General features: G+C 40.0%; 1 protein-coding gene across 2 annotated transcripts; it reads left to right on the forward strand.

Moving 5' to 3' along the window:
* The first annotated feature begins 3,709 nt into the window (after positions 1-3,709).
* LOC116335911 (alpha-tectorin-like) lies at positions 3,710-11,907 on the forward strand. 2 transcript variants are annotated; one of them, XM_039605653.1, is made up of 19 exons: positions 3,710-3,853; positions 5,414-5,490; positions 5,811-5,899; positions 6,425-6,646; positions 6,772-6,843; positions 7,628-7,712; positions 7,831-7,960; positions 8,131-8,374; positions 8,694-8,850; positions 8,963-9,050; positions 9,159-9,221; positions 9,375-9,574; positions 9,717-9,848; positions 9,942-10,129; positions 10,286-10,437; positions 10,519-10,764; positions 10,854-11,016; positions 11,417-11,513; positions 11,656-11,907. In XM_039605653.1, the coding sequence occupies exons 2-18, from the start codon at positions 5,445-5,447 to the stop codon at positions 11,501-11,503; spliced, it is 2,364 nt and encodes a 787-aa protein (XP_039461587.1). In that variant the 5' UTR covers positions 3,710-3,853; positions 5,414-5,444; the 3' UTR covers positions 11,504-11,513; positions 11,656-11,907. The 2 variants fall into 2 exon arrangements, with proteins under 2 accessions (XP_039461587.1, XP_039461589.1); XM_039605655.1 differs by having other exon boundaries at positions 11,417-11,468.
* The last annotated feature ends 5,192 nt before the right edge of the window (positions 11,908-17,099 follow it).

Consider the following 17,099-nt stretch of genomic DNA (forward strand, 5'->3'; position numbering starts at 1 on the left):
AATATGAAATATGTTTTTTTTTTAGATGTTTGTATATTTTAAGTTATTAGTATAATATAAAAAAAATAAATCTATGTAGAGTCATGTTGTTTCATGTGTTTATTTTTTAATATAAAATACGAGTGTAGAGTAAATATAATGTTTCACGTGGCGTCATCGAAAGTGGTTACAGTTTTACCTTTATTCAGTTTCATTGCAGCAAAGTCAATACACTTGTAGGGTCGCCCATTGTGAGTTTTATTTTGTAAAAAACATTAAACTAAACCGGAAGTTGTGCGTGTGCGCTTTTTCCTGACTGCACAGCCCTGCCATTACCGCCACGAGCCAGCAACAGCTGCTGCAGCACATCCCCATCGGTGTGTCGGTGAAACCAGGAGAGAGAAAAAACACACCTCACCGATGAGGACGTGTCTGTGTTTCACCATCAAATACTCAATTGTGTCGACATGTCCTCGCGCGCAGGTACAGAACACCTCAGACCAAAGGCACGTTCAGGTTTCACAGGAAATAAACAGGTCCTAACAATAAATCTTAGTATAGTAGAAAAAAAGGACCCTGGTTTCTCAGTACGGACGCACTGGTATCTGATTGGCTCAAGGTGGCGGGCTGGGAGCCAATCAGAACACCTTGAGGGATTCTGCCGCTCCTAGCAACAAGAAGAAACACTAAATGGTTTCGCACTTTTCTCAAAAGAGTAAAAAAAGAAATGTGGTGAATTTATGTGAAACTTTTACTGCCAAACTTTCTTCTTCGCTGAATCTCGTGCTCTGACACACACCTGAAAATCTGTTTCTCACCGTTTTTTGTGTCAGAAATGAGTCCAAATTGTGAGAAATGCATTAAGAGGGTCGAGAAAACTTAGAGCTTTAACAATTCTTCTTTAACTGAAAAAGGACTTTATAATTCTATTATAAACAATGAAGCTTTTTAAAACAATTGTTTGTACTGACAGCATGTAGACAAATAGGGAATGATATATGGGGATTTTAAATATCACGTTACTTTGGACCTCTGACTTCAAGGTCAAATAAGGTCAAACTTTCATAAAATGTTTGATCTTTAAAACTTTTTAAAATTCTGACTGATTTATTGCTTCACAGAAATGACATCAGTGATGATATTCATTCAGAAGGCATAGCGTGCATTAAAGAACACAATGATTTTAGATTTATTTAAAATGCTGACATTTTTCCTTAGCCAACTGTCAGAGACAATATAAATATATCCAAAGGGCAGCTGTGTTTCACTCATTTAGTTTAGAATGTATGTTGCTAGACAGACATGCTGTATTTTACTGCATTTTACTAATTCAACAACAATAATTACAAATTCCTTTGCAGATTAAGATTTGCCTAATTAAACGTATGAGTTAAAAAAAAATCAGATTCATTAAAGTGCGGGTTCTCCTCAGCAATAAAGGAGTCTCTCTGCTGTACAGTTTGCAGTGAATTGAATGCTGAATGCAGACATGACTATAAAATTAAACATCCACCATCCAAATTCACATTAATGGGTTTAACTTTTATATTGCGGAGTTGCGATTAACACAAATATTGTTATGCACATATAGCAGCTGCGGTATGTGCAGCTGCTACAGATTAATGCATGGTTACACAGTCAAAATTAGTGGTTTGTTGTTGTTGTAGTCATCGCCAGGATAATACGAGTCAATTCAATCTTATTTATATGTAACAGCTGCCTCAAGGCGCTTTACATTGTAAGTTAAAGACCCTACAATAATGCAAAGAAAACAGAGAAAACCCCAACAATCATGTGAACCCCAAAGAGCAGGCACTTTGGTGACAGTGGGAAGGAAAAACTTCCTTTCAATGGGAAGAAACCTCCAGCTGCGACTGGTTGGGGGTCTCGTAAGCCAAGTCAGACACAGGCAGCATAATCAATAGCAGTTGTACTAAAACACAAAAACACACACAAATAAGCACAACAAATGCACAAATTATGAAAACAAAAACTATTTAGCCTATTTATTATCTATTTATGAACTTCACTGCCAGTGAAGCCTAAAACACTGTTAATTTTTCCACAGCAGCTCCTCGAGTTGAGTTTTGCCGCTGATGGAGGTGGGGGCTGCTGAAGATTTGATTTAACACCTGGAAACATTGTTGGAAATGAAACAGCACCCTCTGCTGGCTGGACTGTATACTTTACTATATGGTATACGTTAATTGATGTAAATCTAAGTTATTAGTGGTTCATGTTTCCTCTTCCCAAAGTTAATCATATGAGCAAAACTTTGATTAACTGAAGAGAGAAAAAGGACAGTATACCCAAACATGGACTGGACATGCACATACTAACATATTTGTCAACCTCTTTTTAAATGAACACAAGTTACATGTGAAAATGAGGAGGGACATTTTTAGATTTAGAATTGAATTTAAAAAAGAAAAGCTTTAAAATATGAATGCTATAAGTTTTAATGAAATGCCAGCAGGAACAAAGTGTACACCACAACATTGATTATCTCATAAGTATCCTACATCCTCCGTCTGCGTCCAAACAAAACTGCAACCTCAGCCAAACAAACATGTATAACGATGTTTTCAGCTGAAAGGTCAGTGTGATAGTACGTGTGTCAGCCAGAACTACGTAATACTGACATGATAATCTGAAATACGCCGTGTACTCAGATGTATCTTGATAAAGTGACATTGGGAGTTTTTCAAGCTCTTCTTTGCTTTAGACCCAACAGTTCTGACATGAAGGTAATCATCCAACATCTGACCAATTTTTACATACAACTACGTTCTCTTCATTCACGTTACCATATCATAACCTACAGTTATTACAACTGAAGCTGTTGTATTATTCACTGAAACAGTAAAGTTACTCCATCCTACAGCATCTCAGTGAAAGCAAAACCTCTAAGTCTCTAATTCTGTGCACCCCACACTTTTATTGTTTAATCCCACTGATCACCAGTCATTGCATCTTTCTCAGACTGCTCGTATTCATTTTGCATTGCTTACATGTGTGTCTCATGTATGAAAAAAGATTAATACAGCAGTCAGCTTTAATCTGTCAGCACAAGGAGAGAACTGATGGTATTTTCTTTGATACAATATCTTTGGCTCCAAAGGCTCGAGCCTCGGGACTCTGCTCTGTCTCTGTCGTCTTTATCATGGTTGCCTTGAAGACTTTGTCTGTGTGTTTGTAGCTGCACAAATATCAGAAGACACAGCTACAGAGGGGGAAAAAGGCTAGAAAGTGCCCAATTTAAACCCAATATTTCTCATAAGAATGAAGATGGACCATAGCGGGAGGGTACACATCTGCAGATAGCCATTAAATGTCAGTCAGTACCTGTTGATCAAAACATACAACCTCAAATCACAGCAATTGTCACCTACAGGTGTCTTATAGTGTGAGGCAAAGACCCTCCAATATTAAAGAGAAAACCCCAACAATCAGACGAACCCCTTATAGGAGACACTTTGGTGACAGTGGGAAGGGAAAAACTCCCTTTTAACAGGAAGAAACCTCCAGCAGGAGCAGGCTCAGGGAGGGGCAGCCGTCTTCTGTGGTCAGATTTTGATTTGTGTTAATAGCAAATTAAAATACTTTAATAATACACATTGCTGTTGTAACTTTGTTGTAATCTAGCTTTGGAAAAAGTGGAATCTTTAGAGGGAGGTTTCCATCATGTAGCACCGCTGTGGACTCCACCTCCACCCCTTCACTCCTCTTGGGTGGGGACAGCAGCGAGGATCCACGTAAAAACAGAGACGACAGCCGATGGCTCGCTCCACCTGCTGCAGAATCACCAGAGAGCCTACTGAACAGCAGCTTTCAGCCATCTCATCCTCCTCATCCTCCATCAGAGCTGCAGAAGGTAAGAGGATCTGCACGCCGCTGACATCTGCAGACTCGTTCACATTTTAGAGCTGAACAACAAATCAGCTAATAGCCACGATTTACCAGTTTTCATTCCTCATTATCATTCATACATCAATTTAACCCCCAAAACAATAATTTCCTGTAGCTTCATTTCAAAGCAAAAGCCACCTAGAGTACAGTATCACACACTGATGCTAATTTTTACTGTCTTGGTTTGAAAAATCCAAACCCTCTAGCTGGTTGCTATTAAAGTTTAAGACTCCCAACAAGCTGTGTGAGCAGAGCAATAAATACAAAGAAACAGTCAGAGTTCAGGGCAGGCTTTAACAGGAAGAATAACAAAAATGAATTCATCTAAAGGATGAGTCTTGGAAAAACCTATCCAACTTGGAAAACGTATCGTGGAAATCGTGTTTCCATGCCTAATTCTTAGCTCCTTTTTAAAAGCAGTGGTTCATAGTTAAATACTTTGGAGTCAGAAATACACTTTTAACGTTTGATTTCAAATTCTAGTCCAACAAGAGCCTTTGTACATGGACTTGGGCACCATAAAGCGAGTAAGCCAACACTTTAAAGAAACTTTTGAGTCAAATACTATAAAGGCTAGAAGATTTTTACATTAACTAACTGATTCAGCAGTAATACATCAATAAGCAGTTCTTATTGATGAACTCAGGGTTCAGTACCTTGTCCAAGGATACTTTTAACGTGCAGACTTGAGGAGCCAGGGCTGGGCCGACAGTGATAAATGGACCTTTAAATTGGTAAATGACCCACTTTAGCTTCCAAGCCACCGTGACCTGCATTTGAAATTTATGTTGTATGACCGCTCATGTCATATCAGATCTGTAAAACACTTAGACATTGGGGGTGTGTTTTTGCCACGTGTTGAGAAATGGAACAGCAGTCTGGAAACCATGTTTGAGCATGAATGAACATAAAAACAAAGATAAGAAGGACACGTCTTGCATCAAGGTGACCCCACACATGAGCATGCGCACAAGATAAGCTGGATTTTTATGACTATGTGGGAAAAAATTATGTCAAAAGTTGTGGAAAACAGTCATTATACAGTCATTCCATTATATTACTGTTAAGAGGCCAGTCATACATTCTCTGTCATATACTCATTCAAGGTGAAAATGTTATTTACACTGACAGCTTTTTTTTTTAGCCTACAGCTATTTCAGGTTCCATGGTGATGCAAATTTGAGTCTGTATAGGACTTTGATGTGGCTATGTTACAGTTTGATGTGTTGTTCTAGAGCAGGGGTAGGGAACTCCAGGCCTTGAGGCCCGGTGTCCTACAAGTTTTACATGTGTCCTTGATCCAACACATCTGATTTAAATGGCTAAATTACCTCCTCAACATGTCTTGAAGTTCTCCAGAGGCCTGGTAATGAACTAATCATTTGATTAAGGTGTGGTGACCCAGGGTGAGATCTAAAACCTGCAGGACACCGGCTCTCGAGGACTAGCGTTCCCTACCCCTGTTCTAGAGTCAGCAGATTATGGCTGTGACTTTCTGTCCAATCAGAAAACTTATATCTTTCAGGTCTCTGTGAGCTGATTGCCCCCCCTTCAACATGGTCCGCCCTCTGCTCTTTCTGTCTGCTCTCATTGAACTTGCATGTAAGCATCGGCACAGCAGCCTAGAAGACCTGAATAGAAAGAACATAATTAAATCTGAACAATATAAGGATGAAAAAGCAGAATGGCTCGAAGTTTTGATGGACAGATATTCCTGCCATCTTTGTAAGAACTGCTAAATGATGACATCATTCTGATTCAGTAAAAGGACTAGATGTTACAATCCCTGATAATGCGAGAAGTGTTGACTAGTTTATTGACAACATGCTGTTTTATCCTTTCATGAAGTCGACACTTGAACGTGCAGTATTTCCTGTTGAGGTATAGCTCACACCCGTCATCTCGTGTCTGCATGTTTTCAGGTGCTCAGCAGATAATTACACCGTCCTCAGTATTGAACATCAGCTCATGCCCCATCACGTATTATGGAAAGAAGTATGAACAACTCTATGTGAGTAGAAACGTGATGTTCCAGGAGACTTTTGTTATTTATTAATGAATTAAAACAATGCTTGACTTATGTGTAACATTTGCTATTACAACTCATTAATAAATTGGTAATAGTGGAGTAGTATGGTGGAAAGAAATATGTAAATAGCAAGTCATTTAATTACCATTATGATCAGTGATCATGCCCAAGTAATTATCCTGTGTCAGCAGTGGTTATAGACGAGTTGTTACACTGAAAGTTATGTAATTGGGTAATAAGAGGCAATAAATCATGTGGCAGTAATGTGGAAAGAAACACACACCTATGAGGCAAAACAGTTACTAATTGTAGAGAAAAATTGTGTAACAACGTAATAACCTTGTGGTAATATAACGATACTATCTCTGCATTCAAGTTTTTATATACTGATTTGTGGTAGTAACCTCATAATAACAAGTTAATATTGGTTGATGTTTTTAATATATGAGGATACCATTACCGTGTAAAGTAAAGTTTGTTCTTGATGTTTGTCTCCCACCTCCACAGGTGACCATCACGACTGAAAACTTTGCGCTCTGCTTTGATGGTTTCTTCAAAACTCAAACTGGAGGAGACTGTCTTGTGGGGCCTACAGCCAGCTATGTTACTTTACACATAGATTCACGAAATTCAAAATTGGAATCACAAGTCCACCAAGAAGTGCCATCGATTAAGGCCAGCATGGAATGCAGCTTGGAATTCTTCATGGAGTACACCAACACGACAAGTGTAAGTGTTGTTGATTGACATGACAAATCAGACTTGACTTTTAGAGTCCACAGCTTACAATTAACTGCTAAAACAATGATATCAAGCACCCTGATAGTGTCTGGATCTTTGTTCACCCTTTACAGGCCGATTTGTATTTGTTAAGTTTTGGGAAACAAGCAGCTCTATTTGTGTTCACAGATGTGACAACTAAGGTGGTGAGTATGAGTTTGTATGTAAACACTTGTGTGGTATTTAGTGTTTTTACCCCTGAATCACTCTACAGCAGTAAGTGTAGGGTGTCAGTCTGCTGTTTACCTCAGCTCTCAATGCGTCCACATTTACTTACTTTCTAGCGGTAAGTAAACTTTGTAAAGTTTGTGAAAGGAGTCCGATACGAGTTGCTGAGTCAGTGAAGCTCATTTCTGTCTGATGACAGTAATGACAGTAATAGTCAGCATTTCTTTGAACTGGATCTAATATTTGTGGACACTTGGTAAATAAACTCTCATGCAATGTGAGAATGTAGTCAAACTATCAGAGGGAAAGTGTGATGTTTAGGACACTCAAGCCTAATATTAGCTTGAATATTGCTAGCTTATAACCAGCTATTATAGTGAGCTTGTTGTCAGATGTTCAGAGACGGGATAAGCAATGGTGACATTATCTGAAAAATGAACATGTTTATGCATGTTTTTTGTTTGCCCTGACTTTAGTTCAAGAGGTGAGGTGGAAATGCGTTAGGAGGCAGCAGTGGTGGAGAGGAGAAATGATAATTGGTCATCTATAATTTGAAAGATCGATTTATGATCCTTATATAAAAAAGTAGTTTATAAGGCGTACTACGTATCTGGGCTGCCACTAATCAATGTACATCTGTAAGTACAACATTGTTCTTTTCTATTAGATAACCTACAGATTACTTACTGCACCTTTAATATGTCTGAAATGATTTGCCTCAACTCTGAGATCATAACATGAGTTTTGTGCGGTTCTGCTTAGGACTTTGAAGTTCACATTGGTGGTATCAAAGTTACTACAGTGTACAAGAATACAGTACAAGATATCAGTGGATGCAGACACTCAGGTTGGTTAATCTCAGGCTCATTATTTTGACTGTGGGACTCTGACACAGCGACTACTGTGACTTTGTGCTTGCAGTTTGTTGCTTTTTAAACTAACGTAAACTGTCCCTCACTTCTCAGGTACTGCATATGAACCTGACACTGTGGTGAGCTCTAATCCAGACACCTGCTCCATACTCACCTGCTCTGAGACTGCAGTCCTTGAAACCCTTGGTTGTGGTCCACTGGAGCGTTGTCAAGGAAACAACACGTGAATATAGCCCCGTTTATATTTAGAAGAAAGAGCTAATGCGTTAAGGAATTATTTTTTTTAAATGTCATTTAATTAATTAAATTTTTTTAATTTTGTGTATTTGGTCTCTTCCTCATCAGTGGCTTATGAGGTTAGTGGTTGATTGTTTTCTTCTTTGCTTCCATCAGCTGTGTAGTGGACACCACCTGTACTGTGACTGGCCCAACTGTCATCAACGTCCATGGCCAAGTCAACTCCATCAAGGATCGGTGTGCCTACTCTCTGGTTTCGATTCCGTCAATCCCAAACTTCTACCTCATGGCAAATTTCAGAGACCGCCGCCGTGAAGATGTGAGCTTTTTGGACAGTGTGATACTGCATCTAGATGGGCCAGGTGTTCATAGTCACCTGGAACAAGGCGGGACAGTTTGGGTAAGCTACCTCAGGAAAACTAAGGGTACATTTTTAACCATATTGCAATGTACATTGTTGCAGCCATTCCCCGACTCTCAATGGTCCGCATGGCAATTAATTAATGGTCATGACAATTCAGTCCATTGTTAGTCAGTGGTGCTAGTTTAGGTTATGCAAACAAACTGCTGTGTCTCCTCTCATCTTTCTTCTCAGGGCTGTTAGAAGCAGTTCTTTCAGAGCTGCTGAACTCAGTGGTTGTTGCTGTGAAATCAGCCTGTTTGTGTGTTTGGCATGTTTCACTCTGTGTTTCCTCCACTTTGTCTCTGCTGTGATGCAGCTGGACGACTCCACGCTGACCCTCAGCAGCTCACCTCAGCTGGTTCATGGTGTGCAGCTCTCTAAGGACCAAACTGGAGTCACTGCCAAGCTGTCGCTCTCCAACCTCACCATCTCTGTCTTCTTTGATGGCGACACCGCACAGATCCGCTTAGAAGGTACAGAAAATAAAGCTTGATTCGTGTAATATAAACTGGAAACTGGACTGTTATTTATTGGCTGTTTGAATATTGATGCTGATCTGACTCATTCTGTCCTGATCCTGCGCAGGACCTGCTGGTTCATCTGTGGAGGGTCTGTGTGGAAACTCCAGCAGGTCTCTGAGTGACCTGAGACTCTCTGAGTACAGCTCCACCAGGTAAGACCTCATCACAAGCTCACAGTCCCTCTGACTGCTGCTGCTGATGTTGCAGATATTCTGTGATTGCATGAATGAGCCTGAACTTTGTTGTTTGTCGCCCCCTAGCTGTGAGATGCAGTACAGTGAGCCTGCTGACAGCACGATCAACTGCACCAGTGTGACTGAACGGTGAGCAAACTGATCCTCTGTTTTGTAGCTTCATTTCTATGGTGAATTACATGGTACATCACATGCGACTGCAGCATAGATGGAAGATAAACACAGCTGATTACAGATTATTATTTTATTGTCTTCAATTTTGTTTTTCTATCTGCGGTACAGCTGTAATCTCCTGAAGGAGGCGCCCTTCTCCTCCTGTAACAGTGACATTGACCCAGAGCCCTACATAACCGCCTGCACCGACACTTTGTGTAAATATCCTGCAGTGGACGGACTCAACTGTCAGTTCCTGAAGGCCTACGCCAGAGCCTGCAGTCTACACAACCACACTCTGGATGGCTGGACTTTAAAGACTGGCTGCTGTAAGACCTTAATACGACCTTAATAAGACCTTAATAAGACATTAATAAGACATTAATAAGCTCTCCTTTGTTAAAGAATTGAACTGTGGATTTTTCGAGCTCACATGTTTTCAGGATAATACATCAGTGTGTTCCTCTGTAGCCTCTGAGGCCTTCTGTCAGGACAGGACCTGCAGCGATCACGAGTTCTGTGGTGAGAAGACGGTCAGTGGTGACACTCGCTGCTTCTGTCGGGCCATTTTTGCCTCCAAGTACCAAGCAAACAACTCTTTGGGTACGACAGCTGTGACATCATCATGACAACAGGGCTGAATAATGGAGGAAAACTTCTAACAGTGATTTTTCTGACTGATATTGTGACGTTCAGGTGATCCAACTGTCTGCATGCAGGACTCTGCTTCACTCACTCTGGTCGGTTGTCTCCTGGAGGACAAAGGCATCGACTACTCTACCTTACACCTCAACGACCCGACCTGCAGGGGTCAGATGGATGAGCTCACCCACATGGTGACCTTCAGCTTCAACAGCAGCAACAGGTGTGGGACGGTGGTCACGGTGGGTTTTATCTCCTGCTGTTTAAGCTTTGACCTCTGTGAATTCTAAAATTGTTGGTCATCTGAAGTTTATTCCAGGCAGTCTCTTAAAAAGTATCAAATGTTAAAGATGAAACAATGAAGAACTTGCTTAGTATCTGATTGTTTGAACCTGCAGGCCAACAACAGCTACATCGTCTATCAGAACACCATCAGGAGCCAGAATTACTCTTCTGATGTCATCTCTCGCCATGACCAAGTCCAGATCAACTTCTCCTGTGTCCACAGTCAGCCAAACATCAATACTGCGACCTTCAGAATCAGAGACTGGTTTGTAGTGGCTGCTAGCTATTGTTTGAATAATTTTAAGATGTGAGTATTGTTAACAGTGCAAATGTGTGCATTCTTTAGCTCCGTTGCACAGAAGATCTCATGTGGAGTTTGGAATTACACTCTGATTATCAAGGCCTACACTGACGCTGGGCAGACACAAGTTGTGCAGCTGAACAGTGAAGTGAGACTGAACCAGAGGATCTGGGTAGAGCTGGAGACTAATGGGCTGGATGGAAGCATGGTCACTGTGGTGAGCGACTCCTGCTGGGCAACCGACCAGGCATCACCTACCAGCAGTCCGAGACATGATCTGATCATAAACGGGTGAGAGAGACTCACAGAGTCACTCATAAGTCCATTTTGATCACCTTTATCAACTCCTCAATAAAGTGTATTTTCGTGGCTGTGAAAAGCTGTGCGAACCCCGCTGACCCGACAGTGGCGGTGGAGGAAAACGGACTGGGAACCTCCAGCTTGTTCTCCTTCAACATGTTCCGGTTCATTGGGGGTTCTGGTGAAGTCTACCTGCACTGCAAACTCCACCTATGTCCCAAAGAGGACACCAGCTGCACACCGGTACGCCTCGCTGTCAAACACTCGTAGCAAGCGTGACCTAATCAGGCCCACCTGTTACAGGTGGGCTTGATTTTTTATGCACAACACTGACTATCTATTCATTGTTCCAAAGCACACCATTAACATATATGGTCATATATAATCATGTTGGTGCTTTAAGTAAAGCAGGTGTTACTTTCTAACTAAACACCTGATTTATTACTTTACCAAAATATTGGTTTGAGCTTTGTGAATTCTTGAGTGTGCCACGTGAACAACTCGCTTTGAAGTGTTTTTAAGAGACCATGAAAACCATGTTTAGAGTATATTGTTCTGTATATTTCTATCCTCACTTAATCACACTCACAGCACAACACTGAAAACATGAAGTGAATTCAGTTGCATTTGTTTGAACTTCCAGAATTGTAATGCAGCAGCTCGCAGACACAGATCTGTTGGATCCAAATACGAAGGTGAAGCCTCCATCAGCATGTCCTGGACTCATTAGCTAACTTCAGGTGACATATCTAATGAGCCGTGTAGAATCAGAAGATCCTTAAATGCAGATGAGTAGATAAGAGGAAGAAGTAAGATTGGCTGAGAATAGAGGAGAGGGCGGGAGTGTTTTTCAGTCACAGTTTGGTTTGATTATCTTCCCAGGTGGTTTCCATGGTGACTACGACTGACTGACCAGGTTCCAACCAAATGCTGAACATTGTTTTTGAGGACAGTGTTCAGCAGACATACAGAGAGATGCTACATTGCTCCATCTTCTTTATTCAATTTTATTTATATAGTGCCATTTCACAGCAACAGTTGCCCTGAGGCACTTTATATTGTAAGGTAGAGGCCCTACAATTATCTTTATTGTTGTACTTTCTGCCAAAAAAGTAAAGAATGTGGCAAAAACCAGCCTGAGTTTGATTCTTGTTTTATGGCTCAAACACCATTCAGGTAGAAATCCAGTAATTATCCTGCTGAGGATTTCTTCTATTACGCCTCCTAATGGACTCAAAAGCACACAGTGTATCACGGTCCTGGGTGATTTGACCAAGTGGTTTTAAGTTTTTGGACTTTTATGTTTTAGTTATGTAAGTATTCTATTTGACTCTTGGTTTTCTTGTTTATGTTGCTTCCTGTATTTTCCCCTTCATATATTTTCGCCCCTCCTTGTGCCTTGATTTTAGCTGCCCTTTCATTGGCTCATCCTTCAATTTAGTTTGCCTGTGTCTCGTTAACCCCGGCTGTCTCCACTTCCCCTTCTCCGTGAACATATATTAAAGTTGTATTGGTGGACTTTGGAGTCTGTTCATCTCACCTCAGTGTTTATGCAAGCTTTATGTTTCAGTTGTTTATAGCTTTCCCCACTGAGCACACAGTTTTTGATGAAAACAGAGAGGTGCAACCATAGCAACCAGGAAACTAATGTTGTAGGAGATGAGGCAGACACTCAATTATTTTAAATCTGGTTAGTCAGAATTTAGAAGTTGACCACACATGTATACAATACTACTGTAGATCAGCACCCCAGATTAGCTTTAAAAATAATTCAATAATTTTCAAACACCAAAATACTCATGAAGTTTATTTTACTGATATTTTCTTATAAAGAAAACAAAACACGAAAAATTGTAATTTGATTTCAGTTAATTGAAGTTAAATCTGTATGGAGTTTTTACTCCTTATATTCAGTAGCTCAGGCTTTTAAATTTCAGAGCATTAAAAACAAAACAAAAAAAACTAAGCATTATGCAAAAAGACTACAAGAATTTATGAATTTATTTGGATGCAAACTTGTAGAGTTTTTGGGTTCATCACTTTCTCACAAGAAGACAGCAGAGAGATTTTACAGTTTTATCGTGCATTTTTCAGGATGTCAGTGAGGCAGTTTGAGCTTTGGTTAGCAGAGTTGGGAACACATCTGTGGAGGCAGAGAAATAATTTCAGGGAACTGACTGACAGGGAACTGGAGCAGCTTCTAGTTGTGTGTCTGAGGTCAAATAAAGGCCTGAATACTTGCAGATGATTTTGAGCTTCTAGAAATAAATTGAACCCATCATTTCTGATGTAAAAAATGTATTTGGTGACTCAAAGTCCTCCTAGAAGCAAGTCTTTCCACTCAGAACAGTTTCTTTAAAGCCTCCTGACACTTTAAACATTAGAAAAATTTATTTCAGTGGTCACCAGGGCATAAGGAGTTACAGGAATCAAGTTACATGTCTCCTTACACCTTTGCTATATATTAGTCAATATTCATGTCCATCTAAGTGTTTCTGAACATTCTCATAATATGTTAACAAAGCTGTGTAAAAGGCTTCATATTTATTGTGCAATATTTTTAATTGATGTTGCATAGATATATTATGTGGGGCATGTGTGACGCAAGAGCCCAGAATATGGCAACTGAATGTATACACAGAGGGAAATTCAGGGAAGTGCAGACAGCTGTGGAGAACAAGACCCAGCTGAAATAAATTATCAACAATGGCACAAGGAAAGCACAAGCACACCAACTTAAAATAAACCAAAAATGCAATAATTATATGTAAAGTTTATTTCTAAAGCACATTTAAGAACTACAGCTGATGACTAAAGTGCTGTATGTCTAAAATATTCAAATAACATAAAACATAGGACACAATCAAAGTTTAACTTCAACAAACAGTTAGAGTTGAAGCAATTGCAGAGAAAATTCTGTGTTTAATCCCTGACCACCAGATACAGCATCGAGCTCCTGTCAGAGCTCCACACTGCAGTGATAAAGCTGTGCTGCACGGTGGGGTCCTAAACAGAACCATCAAATTAATGACAATGATAACATGATCACATGCTTAACTTGTTACAGACAAATATACACAATACACCATTTACCTGACATCCTGTCAGAAAGCGCTGGAATTCACCCTACACCTATAAATTTCCATGGTGGATCCTAGATGCACTCCAGTTGTCGCTGGTGTACTGCCCACATCTCAACACTGGCCTCTGGGAACATACATAAATACAAAGTTGTGTAATGTTCAATTTGACAATCCTGTCCAACCTTTTAGAATGCGGTCTGTCACACTAGGCGTTTTTACCTTCACGACAGTGATGATGTCTTTCAGTTTGTAGCTTAGCACAAACACCCCAGTGAAACATGATATGATGTTAACTTTAATGTGCTTACCTTTGCATGAATTTCAGGACGACTTTCCTGCAAATGTTATGTTTTTGATTCTGTGAGAATCTCCCAAGCCTAGATGTCTCATCCAAGTTTTTATGAATGCCAAAATACCTAAAATTTGTCTTTGTGTCCTTGGATGATGATGATACAGTAACTGGTTTTGTGTTTTTGTGGATATTTTGTTGACTCGTTTTACATAAAGGGGGTTTTCACATACTTCACTGAAGTAAAATTATAAAAATTGTAATGTCAAATTTTCTAGATTCACCACTCTGGTCCCTCAGAAGGTACCATCTGAGCAGAAGCAGATGGAGATGAAAGTACTGTTTGTTGTAATATGATGGCATTAACAGGACTCTAACAGTGTGACTACACAGTCAGCCCAAAGATGAGGTGCAGTGAGGGTGACACGAAAACTTTTCGTGCATGCAAAATGACATCATTACACTGAAAGATCATCATTTTACACTTGGCTCCACCAAAATCCCATCTCATGCAGTCAGGCCGGTTTAAAATAAGTTTCCTTGCACAAAAGCACAACCAGAAAACCAAGGTAAAATGTCGTGTGATTAAAAAGTGAGAATGTGATGAAGATGATGTACGTATGACAAAAATTAAATTTGAGTAAGAAATGCATTTTGAAAGTACTCCTACTGTACTCTGTGGTGCTGTTTGTTAGCCAGAGTACATAAACGTATGCAGACAGATGTTCACCTTCAGAGAAACTTACAGACTTTACGGTTCTTGATTCAGAGCCCAAATGTCAGAGTAAAGGAAGGCTTTCAGAATGAATGCTTGTTGTTGTTAGCTGTAACAAAATCCCAGTGGGAACAAAATGTACACTAAAGTCCTTATTATCCAAACTGTTCCACATGTATCTGTGTACACTGAGTCAAAGCAACATAATGGGGTTTTTTCAGATGAGTGCGTCAAGGACTGATAACAACTATGTAATACTGACACGATAACCTGTAATCATGCTGTGTACTCAAATGCATCTTTTGATATTTCAGAGGGCTGATAAAGGGACTGTTGGAGCTTTTCTTTCTGTTACGCCCAACAGCTCTGACATGAAGCTAATGCAAATGATACTTTTTGTCAAACATCAGAAAACCTGCTCACAAAGGATTGGATAAATGTGGCAGTGAGTCCAAAGTCTAAGCACAACGATCCTTCTAACATCTTTAAATATAATCACCAGTATTTTATATCCAGTTATGTTCCCTCCATTCATCCAATAAAATTTGGTTATAATTTTTCAAACTTCAATATGGCATGTGTAAACATACTAGTTTTCTTAAGTAAGCCTAAATTATTTCTGTTTCAGAATCAGAATGAGAATCTTTAATGTCAAGAACAACAAAAATTGTATGCAAACCTGTCCTGAAAAAAAATACTTTTTTATTGAACCACAGCTGTGCAAATGATCTGGTTTAACTTTGAAATCCTCAAAACTTGCAAAATGAAGTTAAAACTGAGGATTATCTTCCAACTTACAGAGACACACCGTGCCAAAAACAAAAGAAATCAGTTTAGACTTGAGAAAAAGACTCACTGATGCTCACAAAGCCGGAGCTGAAAATACAAAGTTAACAAAGCTTTTTCACGTGTTGGGAACTGGAGTGAGAAGTATCATTGACAGCCACACAGTACAGAACAAGTCTGGCAGAGACTGGAAGGAATAAATTTCAAAGACTGGAAAGAAAGTAGTGAGAGACGTGTCTAAAGACCCAAGAACAACCAACTCCTAACGAACATCGTCCCCACAGTGAAACTTCCAAAGTGGAAGGAAACATGAAGAAAGAAGGAAATGTGAAGATCCTGGAGAAAAACATCAAGCAGTCAGCAGCAAAACTGTGTTTGGGTCGTCGCTTTGTCTTCCAACATGACAGCAACACAAATTATACGTGGCTCCTTCTCTGGGCGATGAAAAAACACCTTCAGAAGGCCAAAGTGAGCATTACTGACTGGCCTGCACAAAGTCCTGACCTTAATCCTGCTGAACATCTGTGAAGGGAACTGAAGACCGAGCTCCATGAAAGATGATCATCAAATCTGGACGTGCTTGAGAGATTCACCAAAGATGAATAGGCTGGGGTAAATGTGTGTGACACTTGCTGAAAACTACAACAAACAACTTCAGGCTGTTATCCAACAGAGACTACACACCGCTGACTGTTAGCATCAGTGTGGCTAATAATTCTGACCGTGCTAGTTTTGTGTTTTTGCAAAGTAAAAAGTAATGTGAGCATCCAAAATAAAAGTAGGATGTTTGAACACGCTGTGTTAAAGATTCCCACTGTGTTTAATGAAATGTTCATTGAGCGACTAATGAAGTGATCATATTAGCCAGTGAAACAATGACATTATTCCATTTTTACCTATAACAGTTGTGACCGATCTGTGTTTAATTCTGGGTAACACACACTCATTGCTTAATCAGTCTTACTGAAGCTACTCAGAGTTGTGTTGCTGCCATATGTGACCTGCTTCTGAGAAAAATTGATTAGTGTATTAATCTTTTATCTGTCAGCACAAGGAGTGAACTAGTGGCATTTTTGTTTGATACAATATCTCCGGCCTCAAATGTTCAAGCCTTGGGACTCTCCTCCGTATCTGCCGTCTCTTTATCTTGGCGGCCTTGACGACTTTCCTGCCTGTGTGCACTTGTGTTTGCAGCCACGTGGTGATTAGAAAGCTGAGATTATGTAAGGGACCGGGACAACATGTTGGCCACTAGAAAAATCTCAGCAAGCAAAGTTCATAAGGAATTATTTTCTAATTTTATTCTAAAGTGCTTTAAGAAGACATAAATATTATATGCTGAAAGGTTTCAAAAACACCTGAAGCTCTTGGGGGCTTATTTCAGGTGTCTCTCTGTAAGAGGGTGATTCATCAGTGGGAAGGTCCCATCGGGTAGCTCCTCCAGCCCTCCTCT

The sequence above is a fragment of the Oreochromis aureus genome, linkage group 3, assembly GCF_013358895.1.
Source record: "Oreochromis aureus strain Israel breed Guangdong linkage group 3, ZZ_aureus, whole genome shotgun sequence".
NCBI classification, from domain to species: Eukaryota; Metazoa; Chordata; class Actinopteri; order Cichliformes; family Cichlidae; genus Oreochromis; species Oreochromis aureus.

Excerpts from the sequence above, each read along its gene's own strand:
- LOC116335911 (XM_039605653.1), top strand. The coding sequence starts at position 5,445 with ATGGTCCGCCCTCTGCTCTTTCTGTCTGCTCTCATTGAACTTGCAT. Across the intron at positions 6,844-7,627 it reads CAGATGTGACAACTAAGGTG|GACTTTGAAGTTCACATTGG; the intron begins GTGAGTATGAGT and ends GGTTCTGCTTAG. Across the intron at positions 10,130-10,285 it reads GGTGTGGGACGGTGGTCACG|GCCAACAACAGCTACATCGT; the intron begins GTGGGTTTTATC and ends TTGAACCTGCAG.